The 25,146-nt window shown below is 37.2% G+C and overlaps 1 protein-coding gene across 14 annotated transcripts in view; it reads left to right on the top strand.

Annotated features, from left to right (window-relative positions):
• The window catches only part of BBX (BBX high mobility group box domain containing), a 189,916-nt gene extending 181,210 nt beyond the window's left edge, over window positions 1-8,706 (top strand). For all 14 annotated transcript variants that reach the window (XM_043510859.1, XM_043510850.1, XM_043510855.1 and 11 more), the window contains one exon: window positions 634-8,706. In XM_043510859.1, coding sequence (XP_043366794.1) covers window positions 634-721 — 88 coding nt within the window. In that variant the 3' untranslated portion in view covers window positions 722-8,706. The remainder of the gene's footprint in view (window positions 1-633) is intronic.
• The last annotated feature ends 16,440 nt before the right edge of the window (window positions 8,707-25,146 follow it).

The raw sequence follows: 25,146 nt of genomic DNA, 5'->3' as shown, positions 1-25,146 counted from the left end.
GGTATCATGTACAAATTAACATAAATATAATAACAACATGGAGGTTTTGCTGGAGTTGGTCATGAAAAGTTGGCAGTAGATTCTAGAGGAACCAAAATACTTTCACTCACAAGTCATTGAATGAGCTGTTTACTGCTTCCTGAAATGCAATAAGTGTAAATGGGATGAGGGAAGTATTTCACTATATTGCTTTAACTCAAATCCATAGTGGATGTTTACTTTCAGCATGTGCCTCATTGTGTGTTTACGTTCTCTTGCCACAAGTAAGCAATATTCTTTTGTTTCTCAGGTCTCCGGCTATGTCACAATATGAACAGCAGCCCTTGTGTGCCTGTAATTTATTGTTTAGCTCTGTATTTTCTGTTGTGCTTCTGTGCCTAGTCAGATGCCATCAAGACTTCCAATTTGTTTCACGTTGGCTTCATAGGACATTTTCTGTGACTATTTCCTTGTAGCATGCCACAAAATAGATAATGTATTAGTGCAACCGCAGTTTATGGTTCTGTAGAATAAGATAATAAAATGACTTCATCCTCGCATTTCATGCTTTCTAGTCTCAAAAATCTACCATTTTGCATATAATTATGGATGTTTTCCTCTGTTTTGTTTTGTTTTTTTTTTGTTTTTTTATAGAAGTCAGAAGGCAGCGCCTCTCCCACGTGATGGACAGCCAAAAGAAATGTCTCAGGCTCCGGTGCTTATTTCCTGCGCCGACCAGTGAAGCTCCACCTTACTGTAAAACATTGTGCTTTACCTAATATCCTAGCCTTGTCTTTACCAAGGGAAGCTAGTCAGTCCATATGATGGAAAATATAGACTTGCAAACAAGTGCTTATTGCTGTGAGTGGCCCAGATTTCACTTGAAGCCAGAAGTTAGCAACTTGGGCCAAGTCCTCCAATTGGAACCCAGAATCTAGGAAGGTGGTGTCATTTGTCTAATAATGAAAAGAAATGGAACAATCCTGGCGCTTGCTTTCTATTGAAGGCTTTTAAACAGTAAATAGGTGGTTTCTGTGAAAAAGGCTGCCTTTACAGTAGCTCACACAGCATCCAGAGGGTATGGAAACTAGTTTCATATAATACCTAGTTACTCTAAACAAAAATACAAAACAAAAAAAAAAAAACACTGACGCACTGCACTAGTTATTAGATATTCTTAGTCATTTTTGTACATGAAGATTTAAGTTCTAAGATGGTTTATATAATAGGTTATGCCTACATTTATATTGTAGAATGAATTTAAAAACCTGTTCTGGAGAACTCAAGGCAGCATGGACAGATGTACCATTGTTAGTGGTGTTTGCTCAACCATGTGGTCCAGATGTTCTGCACTTTTATATTTGCCACCACAGTGGTAGAGTTTACTGGCAAAAATTCTGACAGGCTGTGTTGAGTGAGTTTGTTTGTTTGTTTGTTTTAATTTAGCATTGAATAACCAGAATGATTTGCATTAGAAAAAGGAGTGGCATATGGAAAAGAACAATACTGCAGATTACGGACTGGTCTTTCGTGCATTAGAGGGTTCCTTTATTTTGCATAGAGGTCTAAATGACTGGGTGAAATGCTCATGTAAACAAAAAAAGTACTACAAATACATTGTTCAGAAGTGACCTTAGTATTACTTCACTATTCTGAAAATCTTGAAGACATGACTTCAGTATACATGCACACTGATATACATACCTTTTACATTTGACAGACACTGGAATTATTGTAATTACTATGCGCAATCTAAATTGGCTTTGTAGATTGTATAAAAAGAGCCAGTTCTAGTTTGTGTTGGTAAAGTGGTAAGTTGTATGCAAGTAAACCATGATTGAAGAATAATGTTTGACTGAAGTTAGGCTATCAAGCAGAGATCCACCTGCCAGTTCTTGTCCTTGCTTTTGTTTTCTTAATGTATTGTGCTCTCATAAATACATCCCAAAAGCCAGCACCAAGTGTATCACTTGGACTATATCTTCACTCTATTGACTTAAAATATTGCATAAGCCAGGCAGTTGTTTCCTACCAACAGATGCAAAATGATTACTAGAAATTAATCGGAAGCTACAAATTCAACAGGGTACTTCTTTCATAGCACAAGATGTTTCCCTACGTTTTGCGTCATAGCACAAAGATTTACCAGATTGGACCCCAGCAATAATCTTCTATTAGTCTTCTTCATACTGGCTGAAGTTTTGATAGTATTAGATTGAGTTTGAAGCTCTTTAATTAAGTCTTTAAATAATGAGAGTTTACATGGTTCTATCAGGCATTCTTATTTATACTTGACTGAATTGATGTGTTTTTTGGGGGTGGGGAGGGATTTGTAATTCTAATTTGATGTAATAGCCATATGGAGAGTAACTCTATTAATAGTTGCTAGATTTTAGCCTTTTGTTGCTGTAGATAAGTGCAGATCTTCAGTTTAAATGTTGGGGAAATGCTATACAACATACCACACACATTGTAACACATGATGGAAGTATTGATAAAAAGCAGATAGCTTAGAAAATATTATTAAAATGCATGTAAAATATCACCCTCAAAGATGCTGGAGAAAGGGAAGAAAAAGGAAATAAAGTTTAATAGTAATAAGAGAGTTAAAAGGCTTTTTAAAATTCAGGTAGAAATAAGAGTGGTAAAGAGCTCCCTATTATGCCATTGTAGCATGTGGCAATATTTTTAATAAAATTTTATTAACGTTTTCTAAATTATTTTAACAAAACAGAAAAACTGTCAACATTTAAAACAGTTGGGTCACAGTGAGGTGGCTGTTGGCGTTTTGGACCACTTTATAAATTATAATTAGCTGAAATCCAAATATTGTATGGTGCAGGCCATTCACCTTGACAATGGTACTAACTTATTTCTCTAGAACCCACTAGAATAGATATATTTTTTGCCAGAGCACCCCATCATTCTTCAATTTAAATTTCAGTATTGTTCCTTAAGATATTTCTGTATATTAATGGTACCTTTTTTTAAAAGAAACAAAAAAAATTACTTTTTCTATGTGAATCAATATCTATCTTGATCTGCTTTTCCTTAGAGAGGGGGTGGGGCTGGGTCAATGTACTGGATATGACTGTTTTCAGATACTTATAAACTTTTTTGTAGATATGCTTAATTTTTAAGCAGTTAGGCACTGAGAGTAGCAGAAATCCTGCAAAGCTTTATAGTTCATTAGGCATTTGCCTTTGTTGGTTCTCGAAGTGATGTCTTGATTTCAGTAGCAAGAATTTCCCCTAAATCCAGGGGTAGCAGTATTTTCAGGTAACAAAATTTGTTAGCACAAGAAAATTTCAGACCAACATTTTACTGTATTGGGTTTTGTTTTGTTTTTTTTTAATTTTTATTATTTTTAGTTCCTTTCATTTTGGAAAATCGTATTGCTGTAGTATATACTTCAGCATACCAGCAAGTACTTTCACCCATTGACATATGTCCACAAATGCCTCTAGAGAAGAAATTGTTGCACCTTATGTATATCTCAAGCAAACCAAAATATGATGCTTTTCTGCTTTGTTTATTCTGATTATGTTGTATCATTCTTTACTGAACCCATTCTCACTTAGCTAAACCTGTTGATATTTTTGCATTTAAACTTAATTTCTGGATCTGAACCTATGTATAAATCTTTCTTTTAAAAAACAAAAAGCAATTATCCCAGTCCTCTCTGAATTCTTGATGGAAGTGAGGAATCTTGTCTCAAGTGTAAAATGCAGTACTGTTCCAGTTTTCTTTTGCTTTTATTTATTTGGTGATCTTTGATATTTTATGTGTAGTTTTGAGGTATACAAAGTGTATTATAGTAGCTAAAGCTACAGACATAAGCAGCTGGGAGAAAAATACTGTAATGTTTTTTTAATTGTTTCAGTACTGTAAATGAATACGGGAAGAATGTTCTGCAGAGCATTTGAGATGCAGGTTCTGATCCCCACATTGTCTTATAGTCCAGATTAGACCAAAATTGATCAAAAATGGTATGGAGATTAAATCATGCTGTTATAATTATGGCAGTATTTATCCCTTGAATGTGCTGTAATTCCAGACATCGAATATATTTATTGAAGATGATCAAATGCTCTTTTATACTAATTCAGTGTCCCAAAGTCATGAGCAAGGATTTTTTGTTTATAGTGTGGGTGCATGAGTTTTGAAATAGAAAATAAACATTGGGTTGGGAAAGGAAGCAGGGACAAGGGAATGACAGAATCATATGAGCTCATATTTAAATTTCAACTCTTCATTTTTCCCCCCTTATTTACTTGAGTGACATTCTGTCTATGTAGCATGAAACTGGTAGGCACTGTGCAGTCTTTGTCTCTATGTATTGCCACTTTGCATCCATGATTGAAACCCAAGAGAGTTGTAACTTGCCCCAGAAAAAGGACATTCATTAATCTGGATGACCTTTAATGATAAAGGGTACATCTTTTAATATGAGGCATTAATGTGAACCAGTTCTAAACTGTGCTGCCTATTTAGCTACTGGACAAATACTGGAATATGATCTGAATCCATAGACTTGAGATAGTTGAGAGGGTGTCAGAGAAAAGAAGGCCTCTTCTCAGCATGGTGGAGTTACAGCAACAAAGGAGAGGTAAAATGCTTTACATTCTGCAAAAGAAAAAATAGGTTGAAAATGATTTATTGGGTTTGCATGATGCTATTGTGCACAGTGATTGTTGGCTGCACCTCCCCAGATGAATGCTAATTTTAATAAGGCTTCCTCTACTAAAAGGCTACTTTCGTTGACTTCCCTTCGCTTTCTATTTTCTATTTAAATGGAATGTAATCTGTTCAGCCATCAATGCCATTTTTATATCATGGTATGTTTTAATTTCCAAGAACAATATTTATACAGAGGGAACAGTGTAACACAAAATATACAGTGAAAGCCGAACTATTTATATTGCTGTTATGCTTTTGACTTTTGTGTCCTATTCATATAGATTGTCAGACATCGTCATTTTGCTCTTATTGCTTCAATAAGATGGTTTTTGTGACAACAGAAAATGTAGAGCTCATCAGGTGATTAACTTCAGATATTCCCAAAGGAAACGGAGTAATCCAAAAGCTGCTTTTAATACTTAGTGGGTTACATTTACTATATCATGATTTCACCTGAAAACATAATTGTGCAACACATATGTCATAAACCATGTTTTATCCATTAGACAATCTTTCCTGTGCTTGTTAGATTGTAGAGTTTCTAGATACCTTTGTCACATTTTGTAATATTTCCAGCATTAGCACTCTTTACCTTATACATGTATGAAAGAGTCATCTACAACTGTCGGAACATTAAGGCATTTCAGAACATACAGAGCTGTAAATTTGCATTTAGACTGTGACAGAGAAGTTTACCTCTTCCCCTCAATTCCCCAATAAAAAGTCACAGTGAGGTTTATGCTTTTCAATTAAATACCAAGTTAGTCTTGCTAATTTTCTAATAATTAAATTGACATCTTTTTGAAGAAGACTGTAGAGAGGACACACTGTACCTTAAACTTGTCTGCAGTTCATTAAGGCATCCATCCAGAGAGGACCAATTTTATGCCCTAATTCAGCAAAATACGTAAACTCAGATTTACTAAACTCATCAGCACGTGCTTAAATGTTAAGCATAGGTTTGTGTGCTGTCTTGACTCTTGATGTTTTCGTGAATTGGGGCCTTAATTTACATTGGATTTTAAACAAATACTAACATTTTAACATTCATTAAGTTTTTCCAGAGAATTATTTTCTAATTACTGGATTCTGATTGTGTTATCAAATACCAGGTAGAAACTCCATATGCTTCAGTGGAAAAAGATGTGTTACCTCACAATCTGTAATAGAAATTACTTGGCTAAACATGCCTCCTAAAATAACACTCTAATCCTACCCTTTTTACTCACAAAAGTAAAACAACAATCATCTTCACACCAGTGGCTGGAACTTTGAAAGTGACCAAGGAAATGTAATGCAGAGCAGTGACCGGCAACTTTTTCTCCATGAACTAAGTATTTTACACTTGGGAGTTCAACTGTAAGATAGCCTGAGGTTTCCCACACTGTCTTATGAACTTTATTTTCATAGGTTTCAGTCTTTCCCTTGCATGTCACATGGTAGGATGAGATTTTTCAAAGTGTCTAAAGTGAGTAAGGAATACAAACCCCATTGAGCTACTCACTTAGCCACGTTAGAAAATCCTACCCCTAAACAGAGTTTGCTTTGGCCATCAGGTCTTTCAGTCTATCAACAGTTGAAACATGACTGAATTTCTATTGTCTTTTTTCATAGGGCCTGATCCTTCAACCTTTATTCTCACACATAATTCCATTGACTTCTGGTCCATAATTTGTCTTTATTTGCTCTAAAGTTTGGTGTAAACATGTTTTGTAGTGATTATTTCCATTCAGTGGTCTAATAGAGCTCTTGCCTTCTTAGATGTGTGTAGTTAAAGTTAATAATCACATTTATAAAATGCCTTTCTTCAAAAACTTATACCTAATTTGATATTTTTTAAAATGCACATGTTAATTCATGTGTCTAACATGCTAAAGTACATTAACTGTGATCATGAAACTGAATAAAATATTTGAAAACAAATAAATTACTTTCAAATAAATTACTTTATATTCACTCTATTTTAGCTATCCAATATGTACTTGTAAATAATTTCCCATTTTAAATTAATGGATTCAAATAAATACTTTAAGAAAGTTGAGCTTTTTTGATATTTCACTTGCTTCAAGGTCATCAAGTGCTTGTTTACCTTAATGTGACTAATGCAGTAATTTATTAGTCTGGCAGTGAATGAATTCTACTAAAATTCAGTTTTTTTTTTTTTAAACTGAAAAATCGTGTTAGCCCCCTGAAAAAACAGGTTATTCAAAAACATAAACTGAACTAATTCATCCAACCTGCACGCTATAATTTCTGTTTTCTTTAAAACCAACAGTGTAACTCCTCCGGTAGTTAATCGAAAATATGTTGGCTGGGAGTGTTGTTGTTTTAAATATTTGTTGTTGTTGTTATTACACAGAAAATATGCCCAAACCAGCGTAGTTTAGACTGTTCATTTCGATACACTGAGCTCCCAGTTTCTTTTTAAAACTCGAGGGCCTAATCCAGCACCATTGAAATCAGTGGAATGACCCCTACAGATCTCAACAGATATTTGGATCTGGCCCTTACTGTGCTAATGCTGGCAAAGCACCATTGATTTCAGTGGAATTACACTAGTATAAAACTGGAGTAGCACAGTGAAGAATCAGGCCCTTTGTCTATCTCTGCTTTCTTGGATTTTGTCTTCCACACCTAGTTGCACATTTCATCTACAGCCCACAGACAATTAACTGAAGTCATCTTTATGTAACAAAGCCCTTACTTCATCGGTAGTCCTAGGACAGCAAGGGATTTATGTTTTAAAAATAGGTCCTTTGTTTTAAAATGTAATACTGATGATGATTATTACTTAGGGTTTATATTGTGGTAGCATTTCCAAGCCACGAGGGTGGAGGAAGGGAACTGTGTGGACTGAATACAATCCAAGTTCAAACGGGGCTCAGTTCCCTTCCTCCACCCCCGCCCCATATATGCTTGAAAATGTAGATTCTTGGGGTCCAATCCTCCACTCTTCATAGACCTGAAACTTCCTTTGACTTCAGTGGGACGTTTTTGGTGTGCAAGGAAAGCAAGATTGTGCCCTCTCTGGATAGTATAGAAGATAATACTCAGGGAACTGTGGGTGAGGGTGGGGTTTTTGAATGCACGTGTGCTCTCCAGGTCACAGCAGGTGCATGCCTATTGAAACTAGTGGAAGCCCTTTATACCTGTGACAGCAGAACCAACTGCATATAAGAAAGTCCAAAACAGTGAGAGAGAGTCCCTCAATCTTTTTTTTTTAATCCACATTTACACAAGGGAGCGGAATATGTGATCTGTCCTTCGTCTACTATGTCTGAAAGCTCTAGGCTCCCTACAAAGACATGCCAGGATTTGAACAGATACAGACAATGTTACAGGGATGTAGAGATCACATGGAAAAAAGGAAGGACTTGTTATAATGAAAGAGAAATGACAAGGGTATATCTTATTATGAGGAGAGCTCTAAATCTTCCACCTAATATTTTAAGTCTGTTACACTAGGGAATTTTAAATCACCATCCTTTTTCAATTACACAGTAACTCTAAAACATGATTATCTTTGCTTCATTACTCAGATTCTGTCTTTGTCTGCTTTCATTTGTTCTTACCACAAAACAACTTTTTAGCAAGATATTTTAAACTGCATAAGACCTTTTCTGAAACCTAGCTCTCACTTGCCTTGTGTCTGCCAGCTGCATGGCATTACATTTACGTTCTGTCAGTTAAGAGAGAGACGTCCCTTTGTTGTCTGATGACATGGAAAAGGAATATTTCTGCCTACTAAAGTAACACACCAGTTCAGAGAGTACTGTCACTCTACACCATTGACCCATTTTCCCATTGTCCATTTCTTTACTATGCAACTAATCCTTTCAAAACAGAATTTTTTTTCAAGTGGAAAAAGTGTAGTTTGAATACAAAAAATATACGCAAGCATTCCATAAGCCACCTAAAAATCATGGAATAACCAGTTCCTCAGTAGGATACTAGCACTTTGTAACAAAATGAGATACATTATATATTGCTGCAAAGTTTTGATTTGTGTTTTTTCTCAAAAATAAAACCTGTAAGATATCAAGTCTACAATCCATTCAGTGTGAACTTCTTGTATGGACCATTTCCAGCACAGAAACTATCAGAATTTGAATTTTTAAACAGTTACAATAGAATTTTGAGGCGTACTCTGATGTATTTAAGCTAATTGTCCTTTGTTAACGGCTTTCCATTAGGACTAGACAGGTATGTCGGTTCAGCTGTCGTAAATCCGCATAGGTCCATTAACTTCAGCGGAGCTATCCCAGTTTTAAATTAGCTGAGAATCTAGCTTATTTAATGTTAGACAGCAATTTCTTTCACTTATAGGTGGGCACAAACTCAGTCCCTTTTTCAGTCCTTGGGAATAAACTGGTAAAAGAGACCCAAAAACCGCAATCTACTCAAAAAGTTCAGTTAGGGTATTAAGCTTAACACTAAGCTTGATACTTGTTGCTGGAATGCGAACCTTTGATGCTTTTAAGTCACCACTGTAGCATTTTGTTCATTTTAAATCTGTTGGGTTCCTTTGCTATATTAGCATAATTGGTTATGGTTCTTAGTCACAATAGCTAGTGTATCGGGTGGATTTTGTTGTTGTTTTTTCTTTTTGACATTCATTTGATAAATTTCCCTGAGTCACAGCACACTATATGAATGCAGTTTGTCTTTGATCAATAAAAAGATTTCATGTGCACTTGAACTCTGTCCTTGCATACAAACAAGGACTGCAGACTGAGGTACTAATTTAGTTAGTCATTATATTTCACACCAAATTCTGTTCTCAGACCAAAGAAAACCTGAAGAACGATATGCTCGATAGTAAAACTGTGCTGCTCTTCGTTCAAATATTTATGTTCAGTTTCAAACATTGCAAAATGTAAAGGGCCAGATCCTTGGTCCTGCTAAAACTGTGGTGTGTTGCTTTCATGGCTGCTTTTCATGACCTCCTGTGCGGGAGAATCCTTTGGAGGCGTAGAGACGGTATAGTGACTCCTATGCAATCCACTTCCAGTCTTTGGTACAAGGTGCATGGATGGAGATAAGATAGGATGTGATCAGGTGTTCCCTATCCCCTGGCAATTGCCAGTTGCCAGAATGGTCTCCTGAGCTATGCCTGGCATCTCAAAGTCAGAACTGAGGATCTGGTCTGAAAAGCTGAATGTGAAGTTTAACAGAGGACCATGTTCTGTATCAATATGTTGCCCATCCTGTATTTGTCAGTAGTCATTATAAAAACAAAGTTTTAACTGTATGTCTTAAAATAGCTTAATAATTTGTCTGCTATTCATTAGGAAACTAGTGTGACTAATTCTAAAATATGCCCTATAGAATAACCCTGTAGATATATATAATTGACCAGATGGTGTTTGCTCATATTTCTTACATTCTTCTATTTATTCTGCTTCAGTACATTACATTCTACCTACATCTCCCAATTTCTATCTGCCTAGGATTTTCAAAGAAATTGTTTTTGACTATAGGTTTGCAGCTCCGACTTTCTCTCTAAATATTGCTTCATGTGGGAGGAGGCACAGAGGGTGATACAGCCTCTCCTCAGCCCAAAATCTGAGATGGAAATCGGTGAGGTTTCTGTGTGTGAAATGACAAAACTGGATGAATAGTAAGTTAGCTGATGACGAACAACAGTGCCATCCTAGTGGCAAAGCTGTAGTGAGCTTGGCAAGACCTAGCAAGTGGTAAAATTAAACTGACAGTTCTACAGCGCTTCCTGCTTTGAAATCCCATTACTCACTGCACCCTAAAGAACAGCCAGCCATCTAAGCATCCTTGGCCAAATCATGCTAACAAAAAATCTCATGAGTCTGGAAAAGCGTAGCAAGCCCATAAAGGTGGGGGAATTTCTGGTGCAGGGGAGGAGGTTAGAGGGGTTTTTGAGCTCAAGTCACATCCTCCTTCAGATTCCATGGAAATCTCTTTGAGTTTGAGGCTCAGTGGATTGAGCAGCATTATCCTTCCCTTTCAAAATCAGCAGATTCAAGGCTGACGCAGTCAGTATTACCTTGCTCTGATTCATCTTCCGTGTGCCAAACCATCTTCCATAGTTGAAGGGTGGAAATTTAGGGCAGTTTCTGGCAGGGTCTGGTTAAAGTGAGGGGGAGGTGCTTCGCTGGATTTCCCTGTAGATCTTGGTATGTCTGTGGGTTTGGAGGGCCATATACTCTGCCTGGTTGAGGGTGGGGGAGAAAACCTATTTTCCACAAACTGGGATTGCCCTACAGCAGCTCAAGTTTCCTGACCTTTTTGTGGGTTTCACTTGAGACTTGGAGAATTTGAGAATAGAATTTGGTCTGAAATATAATTAATATAAGAAAATTAGTACTTCAGTCTGCAGTCCTTATTTGTGTGCAAGAACGGAGGGTTCGAGTGCACATGAAAGTATTCAAGTATTGAAGTGAAGCAAGAAGGACCTTCTTCCATTATTTAAGCACAAAATAACTTCCTAGTGACCCTGACATGGGAAATTTTTCTGTTTAAACTCCCAGAAATACCCAATAATAATTGACATTGTCCTGTCCGTCATCCACTCAGTTATTTCTATGGTAATATTATAGTGTTTTAGTTGGACTTTATCTTAGTTAATATTATATGATAAAACAAACCTCAGGAGAATACCAGTGTTTATCCTCACGAACAGTCCATTTTTTCTGACACTCAGGGATAGAAACGTCTTTTTCTGGTCTCTAATCCAGCACTAGTATTAAGAAACAACAGTACTGAAAGTATTTGTACTGGTCCACCAAAAGGTTTCTAAGCAGGGCAGACTACCACGTTTTAAATCCTATCATTCTGGTTACCAGTTGGCTTTTCATTCAATTTCTACTTGAGACTAGTTGCTAATTCCTAGCCGACTGCTGGAGTTATGAGTTGATACTCTGATTCCAAGCTTTCATATGGTGAAAAGCATTAGGTTTGGGGAGTTATCAAGATAGTGGCTACTAAAATTATGTTGCCACTGAAGGGTTTAAAAATAAACAACATGGTAATCTGAAGTTTTAGGTCTAGTATCTGACTGTACAATCTCAAGAAGTTTACAGTGGGACTCCTATTCCGATTGAGGCCTGTTGGTAGTCCTACTGTAATACAAATGTTTAACAATAAGGTATGTGATCTTCAGGGACTTGAAACAAACGTTTAAATTATCTGCAATGCTGGCACTCCCAGCTTCCCAGGGGTTTAAAGTATTTATTTGTAGCCCTGTTTCACAACATATTGTATCTTGGAACTGTCACTAACCCAGCAAGTTCTTTGGCACTAGCCCAGGACTAAATACTGCATTGTAAACTTTGGACCTGAGGCCAGTGTAATTTTCAGTTTCTCAAAACTGTTTACCCGGATGTTTTAAGTGGCATTTTAAAATGACCTGTATGCACACACCTGTGACGTAGTCTGCCCTGATTTAAAACCAGAGTTTGCAAAAGATTATTTCTGTCATCACAGAAAGGAGAAATGGGAGAAAAATGTATTAGGTGTCCAGCCTTCTGTCAATAAAACACTGTTCCCTGAGTTGCATTCCAAATGCTTTGTTTAGTCTAATTCAAGTTGACTCAACCAAACCCCAAATGTTCCTTTGGGTAAATATGAAATAGGAAGGGATGCTAATTTATGAAATTTGTCATAGCAGAGGGGTTATTAAGCTTTGTCACAGTGAGGCTCATTACTACTGAAAGACGTGTCTCTCGAACATCCCTTCTGCCAGCCTCCTCGTCACAATCCCATTCAGGATGGTGCAACATTTTTTTTCTTAAAAAGAAGCCAGGCTGCCTTCTTTTTTGCAGCTGCTCCTACAGATGAGCAGGCTCTTTACAAAAAGGAGCCAGTAATGACAGCTGGAAATGAGGCAGAAAAGTCAGTACTACAAGACCTTCCAGGTCTCCATAAACCACACTTTGAGAACTGCTGACGGAGCATATAAGTGCAAAGATGTTCGCATTAACATTGGATCAGAAATTACATATTAGATCAAGAAGATAGGTTGCTTCTTGGAATAGCAGCGTTTCCGATTAGAAGTGAGAGAGTGGGAAAATTCCCCATCGTAGCAAAATTCCCCCCCCCCCCCCGGGGTTCTGATTTCAAGAGCTAGACATAGCGGATTCTAAAAGAAGAGAGAAATTAAAGCTAGTATGTGGTCGGGGAACAGCTGCAGTGGTTTGTTTTAGTGCCCGTGGCAATAATTTATATGTCAGAAAGAATGTGCAAGATACTTGAGGTGTGGTCCAGTTTCCAAGTTACAGTGTAGCTTCCCCATGAAATATGCACTCAGCATCTGGTCAGAGTGCAGTTAACAAACGTATTCATTCACATATTTCATAAACCACGTCAAGCACTCACCATTGTCTTAATTACAGCTCACGCAAAGTATGCACAGCACGCTTTTGTAAAATATACTACTCTGGGCTGGTAGACAGTGTAGTCTTCCTTGGAAAGGACTAGATAGAAGTATACAGTTTGGCCATTTAGGTTTCCCCTATGATTGTTCTCCTAAACCCCACTCACTCTAATTCTGTAGAATATGCTTTCTGTCCTGTTGAGATTTTTTTTTTTAAGTGGGGTTGGTTACTTGATTTTTCATGCATAAATCAAAATAAGATACCGTGTTAAATATGGAAGATGCTTAGTTGAATGTGAAACCCACAAACTCCTGATACCTTTAAGAATGCATTTGTTTGGTAAATGTTTGACATTGATCAAGGAGCCAGATCCTCAGCTGGTGTAAATGAGTATAGCTACATTCAAATCAATGAAGATACATCACTTTACTCCAGCCAACCATCTGAGCCTACATTTCTTAATGTTAGGAATGAGACTGGGTTGTTTATTTAAAAACAAATGTACAAAGTTATCAATACACCCTGCATAGTGGTCTTGCCTAGGCAGTTCAAGGATCATTAAAACAGATTTCCTTTGTTTTAATGATACTTTGTGTTTCAAGTAAAGCTCAACAGTGCCAGGAATTTCTTTTGTTTCCCTGTTTTTCACAACTGAGCATTGTGAAGTTCCCACAGGATACACAGAGGGTTGTAGAGTAGCCTGAGAACGATGAGCACAGCTCCCATTGACGTGTGACGGCGCCACTGCAAACCAGAGGGCAGAAAAGTGGTAATCCTTAGTCAACACATGCCAGAAGTTACCAGAAGGTGAGGTCTCAGATCCCATTGTTTTCTATTCAAAGGGAATATAAATGTAGGGAATAACTGGAAGATCTCAGATGCCACTAGGCTTTTACTGTTACCATATGTTGGGGGATTTTTTAAGTGGTTACCTTTATTATTTGTGTTGTGCTGGGTGCTGTAGAAACACGGAAGAGAAAAGAGAGGTCATCCTTAAATTGCTAATAAACCAGTTTTAAGCAAATCTATTCAAGGGACCAACAGAAATTGGTTGCTCTAACAAAGCTGACCTAATAAAGGTGGAGCAGATTTGTACACCATACACTTGGGGATATTTTGAGCTGACCTAAAAAGCATGGTCTCTTTTCACGTTATTGTGCATAGCAAAAAGAAACCAGAGAAAATATTCTAAACATTAATAGTGTACATACCTATCAAGGGCAGATCAAGTCAAATTTTCTCCTCCGCTGACCTGGAGGGTTACTCTGGTTTGACACTTGAGTAACAGAATTTGATACCATGCCTTCAAAATAGGATGCAAATAGCTTTGGATAGAAAACTGCAGTGTCTAAATAGCCTTACAAATCTTATTCCAGTGGAACAGTCATTGGACTCAAGTAGCAAGATGATTTTTAGAATTAGAATTAGTTAAAAGCATAGTAGGTGCCCTTCTTGCCAGTGTTTTTGGAGTAAAATAACCAATTTGGATTTAGATTTGTGCATTTAGATTGAATTACATTGACATGGTTTGAAAGTTGATTCCCGTACTGACTATTACATGTGGATCAATGGGAAACCTCGATATTTTAATAGGAATGAAAGGAACCTGTAGAATAGATGAATAAGTTGCAGAGAGTATCTCTTGATCTAAGAAGACAACAGTGCAGGACTCATTATATGCGGGGTGGCTTATCTTTCAAAAACCTGAGATAGGGCTGAGCTATAAAACTGAGCTCTTAATCTAGATCAGAACTTCTCCTAAACTTGGGAATATTTGGAATCGGGATTTATCTCTACATCAAAACTAAAGAAGTTGTCATTAAGGGAGTACTACCAGGCTTGGTTGGAAGGATAGGATGCTGGATAGTGCTCAGAAGACCAGGTTTCTATTCCCAGCTTGGCCATTGGCCTGGTATGTGACCTTGTACTAGTTCACTTTGTGCCTCTTAGCCACCATTAAAATGGGGGCGAAGTCTTTAAGCCACGATTTGAGGACTTCAGTAGCTCAGACATAGGTGAGAGGTTTTTCGCAGGAGTGGGTGGGTGAGATTCTGTGGCCTGTGTTGTATAGGAGATCAGACTAGATGATCATCATGGTCCCTTCTGACCTTAAAGTCTATGATTCTACGATATTATTATTTTTATTATTAATTATTTTATCTGAGGCCTCTGTCTGTAACCCAGTTTCATTTCTAGATAAAACAAACTGTTATTCAGTTACCAATATTTTTGGAATAAAAGCCTCATATACATCTACAATACAGGTACGAATTTTTCCATGATATCCACACAACAGCCTAATTGCAAATAAGTGTCTGTGCATTAGCCCATTCCATAGAGAAAATGTGATTTGGAAATGTGGATCTCTTGTTCCATATCCCCATATATATGATAAGAGCATGACCAAATACTCTTTTACAACATGTGTGTGTAAACCTAATGGAATACATTAGGTATGGTATGCAGTTTTTACTGGTGTGAGTTTTGGATGGCTGTTACTCTTAAGTCTCTCTCTCCTTCCCCCCTTTTCCACATACACGCAAACATATTTGTGTTACAGTGAGAGAAACTGTTGTATTTTGTCACCAGGTAATTTTAAAGATAATCTTCAGATCATCTGTAATTCATGTATTATGTATTAATACATAAACATGTTCATCCAGCTAATGGATACCAAATGGCTCAAAATATATGTAACTTATTTGTGAATGCTGTATACTTTATATATGGGACTGATAAGATCACACTAATGCATAAGAACTAAAATGAAAGCAGTCCTTTCATATCATAATTCAGACACATAATTGATCTGCAGTTATATTTAAAAAAAAATACTATTATATAACATAAATATATACATACATACATTATCCTTTCCATCTGGGTACATAACTTTACAGTCTGTTTCCTTCTGGGATCTAAAAACGATCTTTATAATGGGATAAAAATATATTCCTAGTGAGACCAAAATGTGTATGTTTTGATATTTGTTAGAAGAAAAACATTCAGATTAATTAGCTGGAACAGTAATTTGCAGGGGACACAAGGGAGAATTAATATATTAAGTATATTTTATTATGTTTGGATAAAATTCAAAAATGCAATTAAATCAACGGTGCAAACAAAACGATGGATGGTGTTTTAAAATTACACATGTAGCGCCCAAACAAAATGAACACCCTTGGTAACGCTGGTCTGTTGTACTTCCACTGAGATATGTGTACATACGTGAAGCTCACAGGCACCATAACGTCCTAGAAATCACAAAAGTTGTTGAAATTCCATTGCCATTCTGAGAGCAACTTTCAGGAAAACTGGGGGGTTTTTTTGTTTGTTTGTTTGTTTGTTTGTTTTTTTAAATCAGTTCTGTCAACTTCACAGCCCAGCTCGAGCCACCATTTACACTGTAAAATCAGATTCTCCTAGATGGAAGTGCTTATGATTTTATACTTCTTTGTAACATAGGAATGTCAGGCCTTGCTTAAAAATTGTCAGGCCCCCTTCCATGTCTTCCTCCTCTTCCCTTTGGCAATTGAGGGCTTGAGCCTGCACTCATTGAAATCGATGGCAAAACTCCCATTGACTTCAATGGTGCAGGATCAGGGCCTTTCAGAGGTACTCAGTAATTCTGAACATCAGGCTCAGTATTTTTTATGCTGTTTGCTGATCTTTCCACCCACTATTGCGGACAAGGGACAAGTTTTCCAAAGAGATCAACAAAAAGGAGGCAGCAGGGTCTAGTGGCTTGAGCACTGTACTGGGACTGGGGAGACGTAGGTTCAATCTGTGACTCTCATTGGCCTGCTGGGTGAGCTTGGGCAAGCCACTTCACTGCTCTGTGCCTCAGTTTCCCCATCTCTAAAATGGGGATAATTCTGACCTCCTTTGTGAGACCTAAAGATTAAAAGTACTAGGTAGTAGCCAGATATTCTTACTGAAGCTCTATGGATCTATTCTGCCACACCTTCCTCAAAACACACAAGCAACTCTGATAAATATTGAGTTGTGCTCATGCATCAACCTAAAAATATTCCTTGAAGTCAAGAAACCAAACAATTCTTCAGGATGAGCTTAAGTTCTTTCTCACCATCCCCCAATGGCTTGTTGCTGAGAGTAATGGGCCCTCTCCTTAACTGGTGTGAATTGGCTTAGCTCTGCTAGATTTCCCCGGATCTGCACCAATGTACACCAGGTGGGAGGATATGGCCCATTTTTTAATGGAAGTTCTGTTGTGGTAATTATTGTACACTGAAACAATATATTGGCTTCTTCTGTTTTTTTCCAGACCCATTTGTTAGTTCTGTTATGTATTGGTCATTTCACGCTGGGCCTAAACCATACTATCCTAAATGTTTATTAAGAAATCACAAAAGGGGAAGCTTGTTTGACTTTCTTCCTTTAAAAGTACCCCCAAACTATGGATTATTATAGATTCAGCGGAATCAATTACTCAAAAAAAATTAATTCCAAATGAACACAGCTCAAAATATAGGATCATTATACTGCTCTCCTCACTCACGCCAGCAGCCTAAATTGAAGTCACTTGTACTATTTTCCCCATAAGGCTGGCAGGATCAGGGCCACGGTAAAGAGGAAGCCCTAATTAATACTCTAGGGGCCTGAGTCTCCACTGTCTTCTGCCTTATGTTGTCCTTTGTCCGTTCAAAGTGAGAGCCCAGTGGGTGTAAACCATTGCAGGCCTGATTCCCCTCTGTTACACCAGTTGTACACTGATGTAGCTTCATTGACTTCCTTGGAATTACTCCTGAATTACACTGGTGTGATAGGAGGATTCCGGGCTAATGTTCTCATTTGACATGTTACATATTTTATTCATAAAATTTTTTAATTTTATTTTGGGGTATTTCATCTAATTATATTGAAAGCTAAATTAGTGTTTTTGTGCAGAACATCAGAATCTTAGTTTGTGCTGGACAGGAGCTCAAATAGCCCGCGGTTGTGAGGTCACACATGAATAGGTAAGACTGAAAGCAGGTCCCTACTACATTTTAAAATAACAGGTCATTGTTAAGGTGTAAATTGAAGTGTTTATAATTAAGTGCTAGAGGAAGAGGTACCAGAACTAGGGTTTGAATACAGAACAGTAACTAATTTAAAATACATGCTCATTTGCTTAGTTGACAAGTTACAGTAGCACCAAGATATTTACATATATACTGTCTGACCATAACTTTGAAATACCATTATTATGCTATCTCAGGGCTTATCTTCACACCTGATTAAGTATTCCAGAATAAGAGCATCCACACACGCGGTTAATCAGGAATAACTCCATGCATAGATAAGCACGGCACACAGATTAAACTCTGCAAAATCTACTTGCCTTTCCACGTCATTGTAAAGGTTGGTTAGCAGTATTATAATAAACGATTTTTGTAGTGAGAAGTAAACAAATTAATCTCCACACCCATTCATAAATCAATTCCGCATCCCATACAATTAATAGCATTTGGGGGTTTTTTTTGTTGTGTGTTGGTTTGTTTTGGTTCTTAGAGGCTAATTACTAGTAAGACCATCATGTTAATTCCTCTATCAAACAGCTGACGAAAGCTGTTAGTGAGGCCAACTTTTGATTTGGTTAAGTTTGAAAATGTTGTACATGTTCTATGCAGCAAAATATTTTCCAAGTGTCAGTAGTTGTCAGTGATGACTCCCCTTGAAGCTTGTGAGTGTCTCTTTTTAAGGCCCTTGTGTAGACTGGTTTGAAATATTTTTCAAACAGGATTATGGGTTGTTTAAAAAGCCTGCTGGGGAATAGCATGGGGATTTTATATGGTTGAAAATAACAAAATCAGCCCTCTTTGTAACATCAAACTATGCCAACTACAAACTAGAGCTGGTTGGACATTTTTTAATTTTTTGAAAACTTTTTTTTTCCTGTTTATCAACCAGCTAATAGATTGGTCAAAATGTTTCAGAAATGTAAAATGATGATTTAAAAAATTGTCATGACAAATGTCAAGCTTTTTTTTTAATACTCTTTTTACATTTTTCAACCAGCTCTACTCCAAAAAATGTTGAACAGGGTTGTGGCTGGCAAGTCTTCGTATGTGAAGAAAACCTAAATAGACTCTTCTCAGAATCCTGGAACCATGTACATATGGTGTTGGATTAATGGAATACAAAGGTAGATAGAGAATTAGGTAACTGGTCAAGATCTTTAAATAGGCAACCCATATTGTAACAGTGATTGCTAGTGATTATCTTGGAAGAGTATTGCTTGCTCTGCTTTGCTAAATTATCAAGCTGCTAACTTCAGGACCTAGCTGCAAGATCAAACCCCAGATAAATATTGTAACCATTTTTATAAATGCAACTTTAAATGTTTCATTTGTTTCCTTTTTTAAATGATGAATTAAAAATCTGGGGTGACATTTTCAAAGGCACAAAAGGATAGTTCTGCACCCAGCTCCACTGGCAGTTGGGTGCATGTAACTGTCCTTTTGTACCTTTTATAACCCCGTCGCTCATTATTCAGATGTCCGTTTGGTGGGCCTGACTGTCTATGACAATTCTTAGCCATATCAGCAGAGAGATTCCAAGTAACCTTTCCTCTACAGGTGTAGCTTTTATCTAAAAGTTCTTTATTTTTTTACCAAGTTTTGGTGATAATTCTAAACCTACTTCTTTTTTACTCAGTACCTTTTTACAGATTTGATATGAGAAGTCCATTTTTAAAGCCAGGTTGAGAGGCACAAACCAAATAAAGAAAAAATACATCTACCCTGACAGTGCTTGTGACCATTGATAAAGACCAAAAACATTCAGAGACCTCTTGTATATCTAGATTTCAGTCACTTGGATGGTACTCTTTGTAAATACAGTGCATAATATTCTGAGGCTTTTATTCTGACTATTTGTTCGTGCTTTTAGTGGAGCAGTTTTCCTGTGCACACGAGTCTATCTTATGACACTGGTTTTTTTTATTGATTGATGTATCAAGATGTTGTATCCAATATGCAATAAATTATAGAGAGAGGTCCCCATATGGGACCTGATCCTGCTTCCATTTAAGTCACTTAGAAAAATACCATTGAGTCCCATAGTACAGGAACTAGCACATATATTTATCTCTAAAGTTAAGATGACACCATTGTTTTTGTGGTTAGTTTGAGACACACAACTAGACTAACCTATATTCTCTCTCATGCAAAAAAAACCAACAAAAAACCCAAACAAGCTCAGTAGAATAAATTTGTTAGTCTCTAAGGTGCCAAAAGTACTCCTTTTCTTTTTTTTAAATCCTTGTTATTTCTAATCTGAGATAGAATCAGTACTTAATCAAGATCCAGGTGCTCTTTTCCTGTAGGTGTTGTAATTAGCATAGACAGATCTTGTTAATCTACAGTACTGTTATATATTTCATGTGTAAAGGAGGTGTATTCAGCTACCGTTCTCCACCTTCCCTTGCCATGAATGGGAGTTCAAGTAGAGACCAAGGTCAGAGTACGTCTCTAAATGTTACTGAAACTGGTTACTTTCACCTTGCAACCTGACTCTGCCATATGGAAGCTCCCTGAATGCAACTTTTATGGACATCAATGAGAACTGTACAGTCAGGACAGTGGCTGGCTCCTACAGCCGCAATTTGTTAGACCAAAACTTACAGGCTTGGCTTTTCAAAGGAACATATGAGTCATAAGCCCAGATGCTATTGAAATTTTTAAAGCTTTAACTCCTTTGAAAATTCCCATCGTAATCAAGATCTCCTACCTAGGATTATCACATTAGGGCCAATATTTCTACAGATGATTAGTTGATTAGGGTTAGTACTTCCATTTTATAAACAAACAAACAAGTTATTTGCTAAATAAAAGTTAATGGTGATACTTAACACCTTACACAAGTTCGTGCTTTCAATACTCTTGTGAATTAGGTAGGTGTTATCCCCATTTTACAGATGGGAAAACTGAGGCAGGGCAGTGAATTTGGAAAGGATGGAAGCTAGGAATTCCTGGCTCTCAGATTCACTTTCAGTGCACAAGACTGGGGTGAAAGCTCATCAAACTTTATTTTAGCAGCAAATTAAGCAGTCTATATGGCAACCCATTATTTTAAAGCCAGCAGAAATTCTTAGTTGTATCTTAAGAATGAATTTTTTTTGCTTTCTGGTGTTCCATACACTGCCCCCTAGTACAAAAGTCCCCAGCCCCTCTTACCCACACTGGTTTCATACGCTTGTGCCAGCAGCTATGCTGAGGATAAACAAAAAGGGATTGAAGAATCATGTTGCAGAGTCAGAAAGACAACTCGGGTCTCTGTTGGCCTGCATTTTGCAGATTTGCTCACTAAGTGTACAGTCTTGAATGTGTTTGCAAAATCCCACATTTTGCTGACAATATCCAAAGACATCAAGGGTTTGTCTCTGATTTTAATTTGTTGTATTTTGTATGCATTTTAGGTGTTCTCATCCCGGATTTTGCCTGTATTTCCCAAGCAGCTGGTTGGGTATACCTCTCCTACCTTCCTGATTATTTAAAATCCACATCTAAGTGTCAACGAATGCTTTTAGCATGAATTACAAATGTAACAGGAATTACGGATATGGTCAGCGAAACATGTAAGGCCCAGTCCTGCAAACTCTCCACATACAGCATTCTCATTGAAGTTGTTCATTCGAAAATGGGAGCCTGTTTGCTTTTATTTAAATTACGCAACCATCTGAGCTGGGCGAGGTGTAAAGTAAGGCCTGAATGTGAAGTAAATCTTTACATTTTCCCCTCATGCTCACCCAGAGTAATTGAGATATACACAACTTAAACTCGTATCAGAATGAATATCCCTAGCCAAACAGAAAAAGCCCAAGCTCAATCATGCACAATACAGATGACCTTCCAGCTTCAGTGTTTTGCCTGCTCTTCCAGAGCTGTTTAAATTTAACATGCTGTAGTAGCCAAGAATTGCTTTTACAACCAGCCCTTTTTGGTGCAGGTCTTGATCTGTTTTGCCCAGTGTAACTATATGAATGAAACTAAGAGAAACTTATTTCTAGTGACTCAGGAAGCAATGGGGAATTATCTGGCTTTACTCTTTTGTAAATAGAGCAAACACTAATGTTGAATTCAGTAAATAAAATGTTTGCCTTCCATAAGTTTAATTTTATTGTAGATATGTTTATAAATTCCCAGCATCAGCTGTCTATTCAGTTAGTTACTTTTCATCAGTGATATTGCAAATAGGTCTTGTTCCTCCAGGATTAAAAAATAAACTTTTTTATTAAAAAGTTAACCCATCAACATATTATGAAAACTAAAAAGCTTATATAGTACTTGTTAAATCAGTACATTGTTGTGGAAAATTGTATCTGTCACCACATGGTTATTGAACAGTGCTTTGAATTATACTCAAAATATGGCATATGTTTGGTTAGCTGTATGTTTTTGTTCACATATCACATGGGTATATGATTTATATGCAAAGGCCTGTAGCATGAAAGAGGTAAAACAGGTGATCATAATGCCCCCTCATGGCCTTGAAATCTGTGCCAAGCTATATGAGCTTTCAGGTTTGTAGTTTGGAAGGTGTATTACAATTAAGCATTTGTAAGCCATGGTGAATATCTGGCCAAGTGTCAAAATGAAGCAAAACAAAGAATGTATTGCACCAACTAGTTTCTGATTAATATGTTACATGTAAAAAATGAATCTCAACATTCCTTGGGCTCCCACAGTTCATTTATCTTGAGTGGGAGTCTTGCCTGGTTAAGACTCCAGATAAGGGTCCATGGCTTGTATGCACTGGAAAAAATGTCTGCTTTGTTGTAACTCTTTCCATATCCAGCCCAGTAAAGAGCTGGATTTACAGTAAGTAAAACAATCAAGTATCAAAATGACAACGTTGATTCTGGAGGATGAATCTATGAACTACAGAAAGTGTATTAAGGGGCGTACACTTCATGTGGGAAAAAAAGAACTAGTACTTCACGAGCAAAAAGCTGGGGGATTGTTTGGGCAGTTGGATAACATTACATTTGAAAGAGGCATTATCCCTTTGTTTTTAACAGAGAACCCAATATGAAAAGTTGCATCTTGTACATGCACACAGATTGATGTTGTGTATCTGTGCGTAGACTTCTCATCCAAAACCTAAATGAGAGTGGACAAGAGACAAATGGCCCAAAATAAGGGCCCAGTCTGCAAGGTGCTGACTATGCCTCTTATCAATTGCTAAAAGAAAAGGAGGACTTGTGGCACCTTAGAGACTAACAAATTTATTTGAGCATAAGCTTTCGTGAGCTACAGCTCACTTCATCGGATGCATCTGATGAAGTAAGCTGTAGCTCACGAAAGCTTATGCTCAAATAAATTTGTTAGTCTCTAAGGTGCCACAAGTCCTCCTTTTCTTTTTGCGAATACAGACTAACATGGCTGCTACTCTGTTACCAATTGCTGATGGCCTTCCTCTCCTTTGAATTTAGTACACAGCAGCTCACAGGATCAGGCTCTAAGAGGATTATTAAAGAACATTTTCAGCAGAAAGGGACAGATCTTCAAGTGATGTAAACTGGCACAGCTCCACTGACTTCTTGACTTTAATGGAGTGATGCCAATATACCTGCTGAGGATCTGGCCCAAGATACGTAGAAGTGATTCCTGAAATATAATGGTGGATTTCATTACTCACATTCTCTGATATTTAGTTACTCTAAGAAAAGTAGACTCTGACTGTAGAGGACAGAAAGGATATCATCTGAAAAAATATGAGCTATCCTGCATGAAGGATCACTGAGTTGCATGGTAAGACAAGTAATACATTTTCCCTAGAAAGAATAGCCTTTCTGGGAGTGGGTTGGAGTACGTATTTTTCATGAGTACAGCACTCTGAATGAACAACTTATGTTAAGATTAGACAACAAAACTGCATGCATATATAAGCTAGATCTTCATCATGGTGTCCGACTTTGACAATGTATTGCTGCATTATTGCTATTTATAATCAACAGAATTACTAACACTAGAATCACATACACTTGGTGTTAGCAATTATGGCAATGTAAACAGCAATCCGAATGCCTAGACGCATCGTTCTCGATGTTAATGGCAACTATAGCCATAGAAAATTTTCAAGGAAAGATAACTCAAGTCTATATGCCAGCTAGGGTCAGCTAGCCTTTTTCTATACCATTTTTAATATACTTCCTAAAATAAAGCTTCAGAAAGGTACACTGCCTCTTTAAAATTAGTCTAGGAACTAAAGGTAGTTCACATTATTTTTAAAATAATAAATATATATCTATATTAAAATATATATGTATACATAAGTTGGCCTGCCTGCCTTATGGAAAGGCAGCTGCTGAACAAAGTTTGAGCTAATATTGTACTACCATGTTCTTTTGTTTTGTAGGTAGTCATCCCTTATTAGATGAGATTATGTTCTTGCTCCACAGAAGGTGCCTGTGTATATAGCTCCTTTGTATTGCTTTCTGCAGAGTCCCTTATATATTTCTTACTATTAATGCTGTGTAGAAAATGAAATCCAGAGATTTTACTACTGATAACTAATCCTATAATGCCACTAGCAAAATAAAGATTGAGTTGTTTGAGAAACAGAGAATTTATATTGTGTACAATTTATTGCCTGATGCCTTGTTTGGTGACTGAATATTCTTTCCTTCTCCTGGACCCTTTATGCTTATTTCAGCTATGGTGTTTACTCCTCACTTTAATTAACTAGTAGGCAATAAAGTATATTCTATGTTCTGAAGCCAAGTAATGTGCTTCTTAATTATCCATTAACAGGGATGGAAGGCCTGAAATGGAGTTCCAGCTTGCCCCCAGCACAGTACGTCCTTTTGAAACGCATGCTACTGATGCTCAGAAGATAGCTTCTTGGCAAGACCAGATTGAAATGACCAAGACAAAAATCTTTTCATACGGAAAAGGAACAGAGCAGGGAAGGAGTGTTGAGAGTGGACAGCCACTGTTAGACGCTGTTGGTTTTGCTTTCTGGTCAACATTAAGAATATAAGGAAACCACATGGACACACCTGGGTTCCAACTAATGGTATCTACTAACTATATATAAATATATAGGCCTACTGCTCAGGCAAGGTTCTGGGGTTTCCTGCAATAGAAGACAGAAAGGCCCACTAGAGGCATGCCAAATCCTGTAAAGGGAT

The sequence above is a fragment of the Dermochelys coriacea genome, chromosome 1 (genome assembly GCF_009764565.3).
Source record: "Dermochelys coriacea isolate rDerCor1 chromosome 1, rDerCor1.pri.v4, whole genome shotgun sequence".
Classification (NCBI taxonomy): Eukaryota; Metazoa; Chordata; order Testudines; family Dermochelyidae; genus Dermochelys; species Dermochelys coriacea.
This window is presented reverse-complemented; position numbering and strand designations above follow the sequence as displayed.